Consider the following 16,648-nt stretch of genomic DNA (forward strand, 5'->3'; position numbering starts at 1 on the left):
GCCTTGGTGCCTGGGCTCCTGAGCACCCATGTGGGAAACTCAGAGGAAGCTCCTGGCTCCTCCTGTCTAACTGGCCATTGAAGACATGAGGGGAGTGAACCAGCAGTTGGGCCTCTCTCTGGCTCTCTTCTCTCTGTAACTCTGCCTTTCAGATAAAAAACAAAATCTGAAAATAAAAAAGGTAGTTCCTGGATGCCCGGAGAAATCTGTTAGCACCCTTACGGCATGGAGATGAGGAGTTGAGTCCCCACCTATGGAGACACCGGAACCAGGGAGAGGAAAACAGGAAAAGCCTGCAGGAATTGGTGTGCTCGGCGTGCCCTCCAGGTCGGTCACTCAGGAAAGCTCCCTGCTCATGGCCTGGCACAGCAGCGCAGGGTGGCTCAAACCCTTGGCCCACACCCACATGGGACGCTCAGAAGAAGCGCCTGGTCCCAGATGGGCTCAGCCTGGCTGTTGTGGCCATTTAGGGAGTGAGCCAGCAGATGGAGGCTCTTTGTCTCTCCTGGGAATCTGCCTTTCCAATAAAAATGAATAAATATTTTAAAAAATCTTGAGGTGCATAGAGTAGATCATGTGAATTCATGAAGCATCGCTATGTAATTCCCTTATGCTCCACATGTCCAGTTCTTTTTCTTTTTTTTTTTTAAGATTTATTTATTTTTATTGGAAAGGCAGATAAACAGAGAGGAGAGACAGAGAGGAAGACCTTCCGTACGATGGTTCACTCCCCAAGTGACCGCAATGGTCGGTGCTGTGCTGATCTGAAGCCAGGAGCCAGGAGCTCTTCTGGGCCTCCCACGCGGGTGTAGGATAACAAGACTTTGGGCTATCCTCAACTGCTTTCCCAGGCCACAAGCAGAGAGCTGGATGGGAAGCGGGGCTGCCGGGATTAGAACCAGTGCCCATATGGGATCTTGGCCCATTCAAGGCGAGGACTTTAGCTATTAGGCTACCGTGCTGGGCCCCAAAATAATTACTCTGACTATTGACAGAACAATCTTGGTGATCCCTGGCCCAAGGTGCTTTGTCTCCTGTGTATACCAGTTGTCCCAGCAGTTGGTTATAAGATGAAGATTCAGACTCATGGCTACCCTGGTCCCTGGGCTGAGGACCCAGGCTCAGTCCTGGGTGCCAGGCTCTGGGCTCAAGTATTTGTGGTTTGTTTCTCCTGAATTTGCCCCTTATCACTGACAGCTCTGCAACACTCAAAGCCTGCGCCAGACCTGCTTGGTGGATAAATCACTTTATTAGGAAGAGCGTGGGACTCCAAGACTCTCTCATCCCCTCGTTCGTGGGCTCCCACTCAAGTTCAATCCCACTTTATTCCTCTCCAAGATGCCTAGCAAAGAGCCTAAGGAATATGAGTGCTCCTCCACACCCACCCAAATGTCACAGGAGGTCCCCGTCTGTGGAAAGCTAAATTTGCAGAAGCAAGGCCACTCCTGCCAGAACCCACTTGGATGGGCTTTCTTTGGTCTTCAGGTTGAACGTCCACACATAGGTGGGTCCCCGCTGACTGGTCTTGTACACGGGGCACGCGTAGACGCTGCGGGGCTCCTGCTTGTCCGCGGGGACGGCTTTGAGGAACATCACGGGCATGGGGGGCGTTAAGTCCTTCAGCTTTGCCTCGGTGATCATTCCTGCCTGCACGTAAGAAAGTGAGAAGAACCATCTTAGCTCCAGAACCCAGCCCGCCTGCCCTCTCCTGTCCCAACAGCCAGGGGAGGGGAGAGCAGGACGACCTGGCCGCCCTTCTGTCCTCCCCTTCTGGGTTCTCTCGACAACCCCTGTTGCTGTGCACCCGATACTTGGAAAACACATTTCTGTCACTACTGATGTAGATTTCCCCAAAGCTATTATTTCTCACTGGCACATCATTCCCTTAGGAAGTTGACTGTCTCCTAGCTTTGCTTCCCACTCATTCATGAGCAGATAGAATGCCAGCTATTGGAAAGACCTCATGCCAGGTGCACTGGGTATGAAGATGCTTAAGACAATAATTGGTCCTGACAAACAGCATAGATTTTAAGGCTTTGGCCGTGTCCCATTTCTCCCTTTTTTTTTCCCCCTAAGGAACCTCATTGACCCCCCAGAGAAATTTGAGTTGGAGCTACATCCAATCTTGGCTCGTCTCATTCCTTGACACTCCGCATGAGGCGTCCTTGTGGTTTTCTGAGCAGAGCTGTCTGGGAGTTAGTCCTGCTACTCCTAGAGGTGTTCCAGAGAACAAAAGGGTCCCTTGCTCCAACGAAGTCTGGGACTTCAGTGGACTTGCAGCTCTGGGGTGTACACCAGCAGGCTGAAGGCGAGAGCCCCTCATATAGAAAACAGTTGAAATTTTTCTAACTTGAAGTTTCCCAAACGTGGACCATGGGGCCGTTTTCTTTGCCATCTGTTGATTTTCTATGACGTCAGTGCTTTATGGAACATACTATTTGGGAATCGCTGTTTAGGAACATGCTGTTTGGGAAATCCTGATCCACAGTGGATCACAGATTTCTTGCATGGGTCTGGTGTGAATGAGCCCCCTTGGACTTTATTTCCATGAATTGTTTTATTATGATGATTTTTTGGAAGCTGATAGGAGGCAGAATGAGTAACAGATCTAAGGTAAACTACGAGAATCTTCCTCCCCAAAGAAGTGTTGTTGGCAAGAAGCAGGAGTCGGAGTGGAACCCTGCGCCCTTCCCCTGACACAGCACAGATCCAGCCATTGTTAAAGAGTGCAATGCAGTGGCTTTGAGTGTGTTACAGAGTTGTTCAGTCATCAGTTTCATCTCTCCAAAAAGAAACTTTGTAACTGTCAGCCACCCATAGCAGTTAAGGTGCTTGTGGTCCAAGTTACTCTATTTATGTCATTTGTTTCTTTATAATGGCCGTGTTCTTGTTTCCTGGATTTTGGCAGCTGTTTTGTCAGGTGCATCTATGTTAATCATTCCTATTTACTCCTGATGGGTCTTTTCCCTGGCAGCAGGTCGTGCTGGGCCAGGCTGAAGCCAGGGTCTTGGAACTCCGTCTGGGTCTTTTGCGCAGGTGGCAGGAACTCGGGTGTTTGAGCCGTCACCCACGGCTTCCCGGGCGCCTAGGCAGGGAGCCTCATCAGAAGCAGTGGCAGACGGGAGACACGCATCCCCGGAGTGCTGTCACAGCACCACGCCTGTCCCAGCATGTCCTGCTTTGTCTCCAACATATCTCATTTATTTTTTTCCCCCAGTGGCAGTTTCTGTCTTACCAGGTCTGTTTGGTCTGGGATTAAAGCATTCTCAGCTCTCTTCTGGTTACTGTTTGCAGGATGCTGTTTCCGTCTGATTTATGTCCGTCAGGCTACGCGTGTCCTTTGTGGAAATGAAACCGGATCACCGAGGAGTTCTGGCTTGTCACTTTCATATCAGTTCTGTTGATCTCTACCTTTTAATTACGGTGCTGCATTCATAGACTTACCAGGGATAGAGTAGGTTTATGCCTGCCACTCTGCTGTTTTCTGTGTGTCTCTGTCCTCTGAGCGCCTCCGTGATTGTCCTGCGTGCGTGTGGGTGCCAGCCTAATGTACCGTTAGGTCTTTTTTGTTTCACTCTACTTTTAAAGCTATTTCCTTAGCAGTTACCCTGAAATTACAAGAATCATTTTGGCATATAGCAATCTACTTCAAATCAGTTCTGATTTGATAGTACACAAAATTAAATTCTTATTTCGTTCCTTCTCTCTCCTTCCTGAAGTTGTTGTCATTCAAATGACATCTTTATGCATTTGATGCCCGTTAGCATGGCTTCAGAGTTACGGCTTTACGCTCTTGCCCTTTAAATCAGGAGAAAGTGCAGGTGCCCCGTCTTTTATATTTACACATATAATTGCTTTTACTAAGACTCTAAGTTACTGTTCAGTGTTCTTTCAATTCAACAGGAAACATTCCCTTTCGTGTTCCTTACAGGGCTGGCTTATCAGTGATGAACTCTCCCTTTTTCTCTCTCGTACATGGAGATGTCTTAATTTACTTCTGAAAGAAAGTTTTGCTGAGTAGAGTTCTGAGGTCACAGTATTTGAAAGTCAGCACATTCGCCGTGTCATCCCACTGCCTTCGGGCCTTCATGGTTTCTGGAGAGAAACTGCCCGTTCTTCTCTCACTGGGGACCCCTTGTAGAGGACGAGTCTCTTCCCTCTCACTGCTTTCCACAGCCTCCCTCTGTCTTTGTGTTTCAGTAGTTTTGCTAGGAGATAGGCATGCAGGCAGCTGCACCTGCTGAGCTGGAAGTCACAAGGCCCCGTGGGATTCTCTCTGCCCGTCCACCACAACGTCCCCTCTTCCTGAGACCTATCGTAAGGGGGATGCGGATGTGAACGCTGAGCTCCAGGTAGCACTTGCGGAGGTGCCGCACCAATCCCGGGTGGCCTCACTCCTTCAGGGGAACTTCCCTGACCTCATACAGGCACCAGCGTCGGGGGTGTTCTCTCTCTCCCCCCACTTGCTCATCATGCCTTAGAGGGGCTGCCAGGCTCTATCTCTGTCTCCCCTCCCCTTCCTCTTCTTTAGGGCAATTCTGCTGACCCACTCCCCACTTAAGACAGCTTTTTCTCTGTGTGGACCAACCTGTGCTCCTGTGTGTGTGTGTGTGTGTTCACTTTCTCACCTTTTAAATAAGTTTTGTCACTCTGTGCAGCTTACACATATCGGCACCTGGCATGTTGGTGTGTGACCAGAGTATCAGGGACTTTTTTTTTTTTTTAAGATTTGTTTATTTTTGTTGGAAAGACAGATTCACAGAGAGAAGGAGAGACAGAAAGAAAGATCTTCCATCTGCTGATTCACTCCCCAAGTGGTTGCAATGGCTGGAGCTGAATCGACCTGAAGCCAGGAACTTTTTCCGGGTCTCCCACGCAGGTGCAGGGTCCCAAGGCTTTGGGCCGTCCTCTGCTGCTTTGCTGGCCACAAACAGGGAGCAGAATGGGAAGTGGGGCTGCCAGGACACGAGCCAGTACCCGTATGGGATCCCGGTGCATGCAAGGTGAGAAATTTAGCCACTAGGCTATCGTGCCAGGCCCTCAGGGACATTTTCTTTCAATAGCTTGGTACCCTATGTGTGAATCATTTCTTTTGTTTTCTTTGAACATTTAATATTCTTGGTTGTTGCTGAAAATTAAAATTTTTAAACAATATGGCTTCTCTCAAAATCGGATTCTCTCTTATCATGGCTCAGTTGACTAATCCTCCACCCGCAAGTGCTGACATTCCTTATAGGTGCTGGGTCGGGTCCTGGCTGCTCTACTTCCAGTTCGGCTCTCCTGCCTGTGGCCTGGGAAAGCAGCAGAGGATAATCCAAAGCCTCGGGACCCTGTACCCACGTGGGAGACGCAGAAGAAGCTCCTGGCTCCTGGTTTTATCGGCTCAGCTCCAGCTGTTGGAGCCAGCTGAGGAGTGAAGTAAGCAGATGGAAGATCTTCCTCTGTGTTTCTCCTCTTTTTAAATCTGCTTTTCCAATAAAAAATCTTTTTTTTTTTAAATCAGATTCTCTCTGTTTATTGCTTTATTGCTGTTATTTGTTAACTCTCCTGAATTTATCCCTGATCATGTGTCTGTGAGGTGGCCTCTGGCTCTCTGGCTTAGGGCTCAGCGAGCCCAGTTAGTCACCATCTTCCTGCGTGCACACACATGCGTGTGTCTGCCCAGTGAGAAACTGTCTTAGCTTCATTTTCTTTCTTTCTTTTTTTTTTTTGGTGAGATTTTAAATTTATTTATTCGTTTGAAAGGCAGCGTTAACAGAGAGGGAGGGGCAGAAGCAGAGAGACAGAAGTCTTCTAACCCCTGGTTCACTCCCCAGATGGCCACAATAGCCAGGTTTGGGTCGGAGCCCAGTGTGGAGCCAGGAGCTTTTTCAGGGTCTCACATGTGGGTGCAGAGGCCCAAGCACTGGGGCCGTCTGCTGCTGCTCTCCCTGGCACATCAGGCCGTCTGCTGCTGCTCTCCCTGGCACATCAGGCCGTCTGCTGCTGCTCTCCCTGGCACATCAGGCTGTCTGCTGCTTTCCCTGGCACATCAGGCCGTCTGCTGCTGCTCTCCCTGGCACATCAGGCCGTCTGCGGCTGCTCTCCCTGGCACATCAGGCCGTCTGCTGCTCTCCCTGGCACATCAGGCCGTCTGCTGCTGCTCTCCCTGGCACATCAGGCTGTCTGCTGCTCTCCCTGGCACATCAGGTCGTCTGCGGCTGCTCTCCCTGGCACATCAGGCCGTCTGCTGCTCTCCCTGGCACATCAGGCCGTCTGCTGCTCTCCCTGGCACATCAGGCTGTCTGCTGCTCTCCCTGGCACATCAGGCCGTCTGCGGCTGCTCTCCCTGGCACATCAGGCCGTCTGCGGCTCTCCCTGGCATATCAGGCCGTCTGCTGCTCTCCCTGGCACATCAGGCCGTCTGCGGCTGCTCTCCCTGGCACATCAGGCCGTCTGCTGCTCTCCCTGGCGTGTCAGCAGGGAGTTGGCAGTGACACAGGCAGAAACCTAACGTGCTGTCCCCCAGCGTCAGCCCCTGGCTTCATTTCCTTTCCCAGAACCTCAACATTAGCTGCAGGGGACAGTGTCTGGCCCATGGGGAGAGACCTGAAGAAGCTCCTGGCTCCCAGCTTCTGAGCAACTCAGCTCTGGCCACTGTGGCTACTTGGGAGAGTGAACCAGCAGATGGGAATTCCTCTCTCTCCCAATCTGTAACACTGGCTTTAAAACAAATACCTCTAAAAAAAGAGAAAGGAATGGAAGGAGGGAGGGAGGGAGGGAGGGAGGACGGAAGGGTGAGTTTGACTCAGCATGCCAGAGCCTCTCTGGCCCAGCCAGCTTTACCTGCGTGTCCCAGCGGGCGCCCTCCATGAAGAGCCCGTGGACGTAGGCCCCTTCCCGAGGGGGACTCCGAAACTCCTCCCTGTTCTTCTTTGTGACGTCGCACTGCAGGGCCATCTGCTCCAGAGGCCACTCGTTCTTGCGAGCCGTTGACTGCATGATGGCCGTGAGGAAGGACTGGGGGTTGAAGAAGCCCGTGAGCCACACGGTGGCGGGCATCGCCAAGTCGCCCGTCCACGTCTCCAGTTCCTTGATTCGGCTGAGCAGGTCCAGGAACCAGGTTGCCAGGCCTGCCGTAGAGGGGTAGGCGTGCCTGGCCCAGGCCTCTGGCACCGTGTCTAGGTACAGGGCATTCTGTAAGTTCTCCATGTCACTGCTCATGGTCAGCTCCCCCTGGAGAAGTAAAAGCAAATGAAAGGATGGGAAAAAGGGAGGGAGTGTGAACTCCTGCTGCAACAGCCGGCTGCAGACTCCAGGGCCTGGGCTCCAGACGGGAGAGGGTTCCAGTAGGGGCAGGCGGTAGGGGGAAAATGTTTCTTTCCATACCTCCTTCTCTCTGTATATCTACCTTTTCAGTAGAAATAAATATAAATAAATGTTGAAACAAAAGCATGCCAGGCTTCGCGATGGCTCAGTGGTTAAATTCTCTCCTTGCACATGCCAAGATCCCACATCTGGGCACCTGTTTGATCCCAGCTGCTCCACTTCCCATCCAGCTCCCTGCTTGTGCCCTGGGAAAGCAGCAGAGGACGGCCCAAGGCCTTGGGACCCTGAGTCTGTGTGGGAGACCCGGAAGAGGCTCCTGGCTTCAGATCAGTTCAGCTGTGGCCATTGCAGTTACTTGAGTGAAACAGCAGATGGAAGATCTTCCCCTGTCTCTCCTTCACTCTGTGAATCTGCCTTTCCAATAAAAACAAATAAATCTTTGGGTCCAACACAGTAGCCTAGTGATTAAAATCCTTGCCCTGCATGCGATGGGATCCTATATGCCAGATCATATCCCGGCTGCTCCACTTCCCTTCCAGCTCCTTTCTTGTGGCCTGGGAAGGCAGTCAAGGATGGCCCAAAGCCTTGGGACCCTGTACCTGCATGGGAGACCCAAAAGAGAGGCTCCTGGCTCCTGGTTCTGGTAGTAATCACTCTGGGACCCGGCACTCTGGCTTGCACGTTAAGGACAGGCCTGGGGTTCCTAGCCTGTATAATGGAAGACTGGCACCATGGAATTCCAGATCCAGGTCTTTCTCTTCACTTCAGAACTGTTAAGACTCGGGACCCTGTACCCGCATGGGAGACCTGGAAGAAGCTCCTGGCTCCTAACTTCAAATCAGCTCAGCTCTGGCCATTGTAGTCACTTGGAGAGTAAATCAACAGACAGATCTTCCTCTCTGTCTCTCCTCTTTGCCGTATATCTGATTTTCCAATACAAATAAATGACAATAATTAAAAAAAGAAGCTGAGACGACACCTGGTCTTCCTTACTTGTCCCTGTGACCTGGACCGAAACAGCAGAGGAGGAAGCAGAAGGTGGGACAGAACCGTGCCCCCTTGCCCAGGGCGCTGATGCCCACGTGCCCACCGCAGGAGGGAAGCTCAAACAGCTGCCAGCCCCGGGTTACCGTTTGCTGAGATAGGTTCAGAAAAGAATGTCACCGGAGTGGTGCATCTGGCGTGGGCAGACAGGATCAGGGTGCCCGGGCCCCTCCTGGCTGTGAGGCACTGGGGTGACCTCCTTCCCCTGGCACCTGAGCCCGAGTTGCCTGAACTGCTCCATGGGTTTGCACACTGTGCATGGACCTGCTCACAGGGCAGGAATCCACTAGAAAAAATAACTGGGGTGTGCTCCCTGGGGATTCGACCTTGCGGGGCCAGTGGGATGAGCTCCAGGCTGGCAGCCCTCGGCCACCAGCTAGGACTGTAAGGGCATGGCGGTGCATCCCTGTAAACAGGCACTTTCCTAACCTTTCTTTAGCGAAATACCCAATAAAAGATACATTTTTCCCTTAAAGTCTTCTTCCTTCCTATTCCAAGTTCAGTTTCGTGGGTTCCCGCACAAACCTAGAGGCTCCAGCCTCGCTTACATCCTGAGCCGGCCCCGGCTGGTGTCTAGGATGTGCACTGTGCAAATGAACACGGACCAGGCCACGGAAGTGACCCACATGGTCACTTCCACTTTCTCTGGTATTCACATGTAGAAAAGTAAAAATGAGCACATGAGCTTAGTTTTCATGATATACTTTCTCTAGCATATCTAAAATATCCAATGGCCTTTTGATGCATAATTAAAAGATGATTGGCACACGTCCTGATTTCCCACATTGTGCTCGCTGTGTCTGACACGCTGTAACGCTCCCAGCAGAGCTCTGTCTGGCCCAGCCATCGGACATGACGGGTCCAAGAAGTTAGTTTCTCACGCGCTTCGTTCTAGATGGGTGGAGAGTTTCCCAGGCGGTCTGCCATCGGCATGTGGTCCTCTGAAAGTTCTAAGCAAAGAATGAATTGGACTTCGCAAGTTTTACACATCGGTCTTTTGTATGCCGGGTTAGTGGGAGTCAGCATCCCTTCCAAACAGCTCGGAGGAGATTTCCTCACCTTGGAAAGGCCGTGAGCCAGGCGTCTGCCTGCGGGGAACTGAATTCCTTGCCTGGAGAATCCTGTGTTCACTGGTGACTGCCTGGCCTTTCCTCTCACTGCCCCGAGCTCCCAGCATCCTCAGGGACTCACAGTTCAGGGCCTCGTGGTCCAGCTCCTACATGCGTGCATGCGTGTGTGTCCAGGAGGTGACAAGTTACCCCATAACCCCCTGCAGCCACTCCCTCCCCCACCCCTTCGTCTGCCCAGGCACGTTCTGGTTCTCATGCCCTTCCCCCGCCCCCACGCCCCTTTTGGCAAAAAAAAGGCTCCTGGAAGACACGGTAGAAGCGCTTGTTGGAAGCCAGCTGGGCGTGGGTAAGCTAAGATCGCAGCACACCCACTCAAGGCAATTGCTCCTGGTCACCTGCCTTTCCAGGTGACCAGGGCCACGCAGTGGGGGCCAGGCAGCATCCTGGGGGACCTCTGAGGTGGTGCAAACCCAGCCAGACACTGTTCGCCTTGGACACACCCTTCCTGGCTCTTCTTCCGCGTCATTCCCCTCCACTGATACTGGAGTCAAAAAGGCACAGAGGGAGTGAGCTGGGTCTGCCGCTTTTTAAACCCATTCATCTGCATGTTGCACTCGGTTTCATAGCTTCTCAGGAGGAATTTTCCTGTATCCTCAGGGTCACGGTGAAGCTAAAAGGCTAGCCTTGAGGGCACCTCCCACTCCCGGACCCCCAGGGGCTGGTTTAAGTTTTCAATCCCAGGGGCCCAGCGGCCTGGCCTAGCCGCTAACGTCCATACCTTGAATGCCCTGGGATCCCATGTGGGCGCCGGTTCTAGTCCCGGCAGCTCCACTTCCCATCCAGCTCCCTGCTTGTGGCCTGGGAAAGCAGTCGAGGACGGCCCAAAGCTTTGGGACACTGCACCCATGTGGGAGACCCGGAAGAGGTTCCAGGTTCCCGGCTTAGGATTGGCACAGCATCGGCCCGTTGCGGCTCACTTGGGGAGTGAATCATCAGACGGAAAATCTTCCTCTCTGTCTCTCCTCCTCTCTGTATATCTGACTTTGTAATAAAAATAAGTAAATCTTAAAAAAAAAAAGTTTTCAATCCCAGCCACAGCACTGGCTTCTCCAGTCCTTCGCGTCTGTGATGACAGTTTTTTTTTCAGACCTCCTGTTGACCTTGAGGTCCAGGTGAGCCGGCATGCCCTGGCCTGGGTAATTGGCAGTAGAACCAGCAGACCTGTTTCTTGTTGGAGACGGAAGTTGGTGCGATACCTAGGATTGCCTTAGGACGCTGCCTGGTAGCAGCCAGTTCCCTGGGGGCGGTAGGTGGGCCCCAGCCGCTCCGGCGCCTGCAAATGTCACTCACCTTCAAGCCGAGGTCCAGCTCCCTAAGCGAGCGCCGCATCTCCCTGGTGAGGCCGTTCATCCGCTCGCACTCCTGGAAGACGACCACCAGGTACGGGGAGCGCTCCTCCGCCCTGGCCATCAGCTCGGGGATGTTGAACTCGTCCGTCATCCGCTCCAGGAGTTCTTCCAGGAGGGCCTTGACCTGCCCCCCCGCAGAAACTCCGGGTTAGGGGGGAGCTGTGCTTCCCACCAGGACCCTGTCCCACCCCCTGGAGGGGCCGCCCGCCTGTGGTTAAACAGCTGGCAGCCAGCTCAGGCAGTGATGGGAACCAACCTGGACAGCACAAGGTAGACTCCCATGCACACTCGTGCATGTATGTATGTATATGTATACAAACACACACATACACACGTACACAACACACACACACATACACATGTACACAACACACTCATATACACTCATATATATTTTCATTCCATACACATGCATATATATTGAGACACATACTGACACACACATGACACACACACACACACATTCATGTGTACATATTCATACACTGATGCCCATGTACACACACATACATGCTCACATACATCCATATACATTCATATGCTGATACATATGCAAACAATCCCATGCATATACATACATACACACACACAAATACACATCACACATACATGCACACATACATGTAAGCACACAACTCACACACACACACACACACACGCTGGCATTTCTGGGATGTGACACTGGGTTTCTAGCTCGAGACGAGCGGGGCAGCACCTATCCATGGCACAAGCCCCGTTTCCCACGCCTGCGTCCGTTGCCCATCCAGGCCATCAGCTAAGCAGACCTTGAGAGCTACAACCACTGGGATCTGTCTTCCGGAAAATTGGAATCAAAGCACACAGAGGGTTCTGAGCCATTCTGGGGCAGGCGCTTGGAGGCTTGAGTTGGCCATTCTGGAGTAAATGAGTCAGCCCGGGAGGTCGGTCAGCCAAGGAAGATGGACGGCAGCGTGTGGCCAGCACACACGGCTGGAGGGAGTTTGCAAAAGAGGATGGAGGGAGGACGGAGGCTGGGGCGGGAGGGCTGAGCCCTACTGCGTGCCTGCGGTGGGACCCAATGCCTCTGTCATCATCCTCTGTTTTCCCTTCTATAGGGACAGGTCTCTGGTCCTCTCTTCCTCATCGTCTGTCCATCTGCTCTGGGGTGGGGGGCAGTCCCTGGCCAGTCAGATGATCTTCCCCAGGAGCCCAGCCCACCCCTTCTGTTTCTCTCCCAGGCCCTGACAGGCCCCGGTGGTCTTCTCTCAGCCTGACGCCCTTGATACTGTGAACTATTTATTACTTGCTGGGTTCGGCTAAATCGGTGTCTTGCTCACAGGGAGTCCTGATGCAGTTCATGTGTTCTGCCGGGATTGTCCAACGGAAGGGGCCTCCGTTTTTGGTCTTGGTCTGCCCATCCCTCCACCCCAACTCCCAGATCGGCTCAAAGGGGCTAGTGAATGTGGCAGCGTCTGAAAACCTTGAAGAAATGTGAACACCTGGCCCGGCATTGTTAAGAAACCAACCCAGACCCCTGGAAAATGGTTGATATTGGGTGGGAGTGGGGAGCAAGACAAACCCCATCCCTCTGTCACGAGTGGGTCTCCTGTGCTGTCATAGCAGAAACCGGATTGGCATTTTAACAGCACCCCCGGAGCTGCTGCCGAGGGCAGAAGACAAATGGCGAAATTGACACCATATTTCTGTCTGTAGAGAGAAATTTGAAGAAACAGCCCTTATATCAAAAAGCTGCCATTTGAACATTACTCAGAGATGGAAAAGACAGTCTGGAGAGATTGTTCCAGAACACACTGTGTGTGGGCTGTGTGTGTGTGCGGGAGGGTGGGTACAGAGCTTTCTTCCATTGCTAATATGTGGTGTGCAGGGTGTGGAGACCACAGAAAGGACAGGGATGATAAAGGAACTGGGGCGCGGTCCACAGGTGCATGAGGGTACCTAGACAGACTCTCCTGGAAAATGGAATTTGAAGTCAAGCTGGAGGGCAGGTGCTTGGTCTGGGAGTTTAAGTGCTGGCTGGGCCCCCCACACATGTTCTCTGGAGTATATGGGTTCTGTCTCTGGCCGTGGTTCCTCATTCCAGCTCCCCACCACTGCAGACCCTGGGGAGCAGCTGATGATGATGACGTCAGTGCCTACGTCACTGCCACCTGCTTCAGCGATCTGTGTGGAGTTCCCAGCTCCTAGCTTCAGCCCCTTGGGTACCTGGGCCTTGTGCCCCAGCAGGTGACAGCTTTTACGCTAGCGTGTGCTTTCCCTCCCCCCATCTCCCACTCGTACCTACTTGCTCTAAGAAAAAACATCACCAGTTCCAGGCCCATTCTTCCTAAACTCTGGCAGGCACATTAGGTGACCTCTAGCTTTGGGTGGACCAGCCAAACCCCCAAGGGCGGGGCTTCCAATGCCGTACCCCAGAGGGCTGTGTGGGAACGGGAGCTGGGAGCAGGAGCGTGCCAAGGCTGGAGAGGGGGGCTTCTCCACTCTGTGGCCAGAAAAGCACAGCCGACGGCGGCGGGGGAATCTCTGCCCACCAGTTTGGGTCCAAGCAGACCCACATCCCTTATCCCCCACCTTGTCTTCCCTGGTGGCAGCGACTCCGTCCCAGGCTCGGCGGTCCCGCGGCTGCAGCTCCAGCACCGTGCGGAAGAACTTCTCCGAGGTCTGGGTCAGGAAGCCGATCTCCGCGTTGGGGTGGAGGCCGTAGAGGTAGGGCGATTCCGGGGGCAGCTCGGCATCGATGTACTGAAAAAACACCCAGGGCCTGCTAGCCTAGAGGGCAAGTCGGGGCACGGAACGTGGTAGCACAGCCTGCTAGGCTGCTGCCTGCAGCACCGGCATCCAATACGGGAGTGGGTTTGAGTCCTGGCTGTTGAGCTTCCAATCAAGCTCCCTGCTAAGGTGCCTGGGGAGGCAGCAGACCATAGACCAAGTGCCAGGGCCCGTCCCACCTAGTGGGAGACTCAGGAGGAGAGTCAGGCTGCTGGCTTGGGCCCCGCCGTTGCCAGTCATTTAGGGAGTGAACCAGTGGATGGAAGATCCCTTTCTTTTTTCCGCATTTCAAATAAAATAAATATTTTTTTTTTTTAAAGAAAGCAGCCAGGGTTGTCTCCTGTTGCCCATACTCCCTCATCTACAAGCAAAGCTTTCCTCTTCTGCCACTTCCGTTGTCTGCCCCCCTGTCCCCAACCAGGCTTCTGTCTCATCCCACCCGCAGGGCTCCCTGCCACTTGTGTCCCCACAGACATCATGAGGGTTCCCCCACAATCCTGCAGAAACACGAGGCCTGCCCTGGTGTCTCTCACACACAGCCGCTACTATCTCCCCCCAAGTCTTCTCTCCTCGCTCACCTACAGGTTTAAATCAAGGAGGACAATCCTAAACCCACGAATGGGACCCTGCATGCAGAACAGATGAGTAACTGGGACTTAGGGAAGGGAAGATGGGCCACAGACAGGAGTGTTCACACACCTGCCAATGATGTGGCGGGCCTGTTGCGCGGTAGTTTAGTGGCTAAAGTCCTTGCCTTGCATGTGCCAGGACCCCGCATGGGCACTGGTTCGTGTCCTGGCTGCCCCACTTCCCATCCAGCTCTCTGCTTGTGGCTTGGGACCCTGCACCTGCATGGGAGACCCAGAAGATGATCCTGGCTCCTGGCTTCGGATTGGCTCAGCTCTGGTCATTGTGGCCACTTGGGGAGTGAACCAGTGGATGGAAGATCTTCCTCTGTCTCCTCCTCTCTGTATATCTGCCTTTCCAATAATAAAATAAAATAAATGTTTAAAAAAAGAAGCAATGTGGTACCTACTGCATTGCTGTTCTGATGATTTCTGGCAGTCATTTGCTTCCAGTCCAGGTAAAATTATACAGACCCTCAAAGGGCGATGCCCACGATTCTGTATTTCTTCCAGCGCTGAGCACACAATACACTCCTCCATTTTATGTGGTTCTTTATAACTACTTGTTATTAAGGGTGTGAATAAAGGAAAGTCCTCCTCTGTCACCTTGTGTGTGAAAATCATGTTGTTGCTGAGTAAGGGAACTTTTTTTTTTTCCCAGAGAGAGATCTTCCATCTGCTGGTTCACTTCCCCCAAATGGCTGCAGCGGGGCTGATCTGAAGCCAAGGAGCCAGGAGCTTCTCTCAGCTCTCCCATGCGGGCTCAGGATCCCGAGGGTTTAGGCAGTCCTCTGCTTTCCCAGGTGCACTAGCGGGGAGCTGGATTGGAAGTAGAACAGCCTCAAACCAGCGCTCATCAGGTATGCCAGAATCGCCCCTATCTGTTCCAGCCTCTTGTCAAAATAGCCTATGGACACTAGGGGGCACTCATGCTCTATTTTCCAGTGAGAAGCTGTGTGACCTGAGCAAAAGAGTTAAACAAAAACCTCTTATTTTCCTTAAAGAGATTTCTTGTTTTTAATTTCCGCTGATAGGTCAGATTTTCCAGATCAAATGACTTTGAAGACTTATACTTAGGTTCTGTTTTTTAAAAAGTTAAATTTTGTAGGTAAGGTTTCTGTGACGAGCATTTCCATTTAGTACTTAAGGCATTTTTTTTTTGTTTAATACATATTTGTTCTCTCCCTTGTAGATGCTATAGCTCCCAGGACCTCATTCTGTCTGATGACTTTCAAAAAGATTTATTTATTTATTGGGAAGGCAGAGTGACACCGGGAGAGGGAGACCCAAAGAAGGAAGATCTTGCACGCACTAGTCACTTCCCAAGTGCCCCCCACAGCCAGGACTGGGCCAGGCTGAACTCGGGAGAGCCTGGGGCTCTGCCCGGGTCTCCCACGGGGGTGACAGGGACCCACGTCCTCAGTCATCCTCTGCCGCGTTCTGGGGGCGAAGAAGAGGTGGGCCTTGGTCCCAGGCGCCCGGAAACAGGCTGTCATTGACCCCAGGGGTGGCATAACCCATGGTGCCACGCCACTCCTGCGTGGTCCTCAGACTTCTTTAGGCATGTTCTGAAGCCCAGTTGGAAAACTTTTCAAAAAGAGTGTCTTTCAGTATATGTTCCATGGCAAGTCAAATGGGCACAGAGGAGTATTTTTTTTTTTTTTTGGAAGCTGTAGTAATAGCATGGAAAATCAAATCAAGAGTAAGAATATCATCCATGAGACAGATTTTCTCAGCACCTGTGGGGGTGTTTATGTTGACAGATAACAGGGCAAAGGCAGGGTGAGTTCCCCGGGCCACCCAATCGTGCCTCTCTGGGAGAGACTGAACCATCCCACACAGGCGGCACTTCGGGGCTGTATCTCTCCAGCTGAGCAGGGAGCCTCGCCTCACCTCATGGTAGCCACGGTAGTCCATGTTGCCGGGCAGTGGGAACCCTGGCGCCAGAGACAGCTCTCCTGCCAGCATTTCTGGCTTAATGAACTCCTCCAGGTAAGTTCTGCAGAGCCTCCTGTCCCAGTCATCTGTGATGTGGCCTCCGTACATGATCTCCCCAAAGAGGTAGCGCAGGTCGTCATAGGGCACCTGCGGGCCAGGGCACAGAGGGAGGCTGCCTAAGACAGGTGGTCTCATCTGTATACGCCCCTCCCACCCCACCCAAGGGCGAGCTGATGCAGGAATGTTCCAGGAGTGCTTGGAAAGTCTTGAAGAATCATACCATCGGATCAAGAGGGCCCGTATGCCACCCTCTCCTGCCTGGGCCCTGCCTCTCCTTCGTGGTCATCAATTATGACCATGATATCATGCGCCACATAGCAGCCCCTCAGATGGACATCAAATCGAAGAAAATGAAGGTCAGGGTACCTTCCTACCCCTAAGGGCAAAATCCATTCGTTACTCCTTGAGGGGGCAGTTGGGAGTGAGT

The 16,648-nt window shown here is 52.6% G+C and overlaps 1 protein-coding gene across 2 annotated transcripts in view; it reads right to left on the minus strand.

Moving 5' to 3' along the window:
- Window positions 1-1,335: 1,335 nt before the first annotated feature.
- Window positions 1,336-16,648, minus strand: part of DNAH9 (dynein axonemal heavy chain 9) — a 305,997-nt gene continuing 290,684 nt past the window's right edge. For both annotated transcript variants that reach the window (XM_058676055.1, XM_058676053.1), the window contains 5 exons: window positions 16,117-16,308; window positions 13,400-13,570; window positions 10,773-10,955; window positions 6,826-7,215; window positions 1,336-1,647 (listed from right to left, as the gene is read on the minus strand). In XM_058676055.1, the coding sequence (XP_058532038.1) occupies window positions 1,420-1,647; window positions 6,826-7,215; window positions 10,773-10,955; window positions 13,400-13,570; window positions 16,117-16,308 (1,164 nt within the window). In that variant the 3' untranslated portion in view covers window positions 1,336-1,419. The remainder of the gene's footprint in view (window positions 1,648-6,825; window positions 7,216-10,772; window positions 10,956-13,399; window positions 13,571-16,116; window positions 16,309-16,648) is intronic.

This window comes from Ochotona princeps, chromosome 17, assembly GCF_030435755.1.
Source record: "Ochotona princeps isolate mOchPri1 chromosome 17, mOchPri1.hap1, whole genome shotgun sequence".
In the NCBI taxonomy this organism is placed as follows: Eukaryota; Metazoa; Chordata; class Mammalia; order Lagomorpha; family Ochotonidae; genus Ochotona; species Ochotona princeps.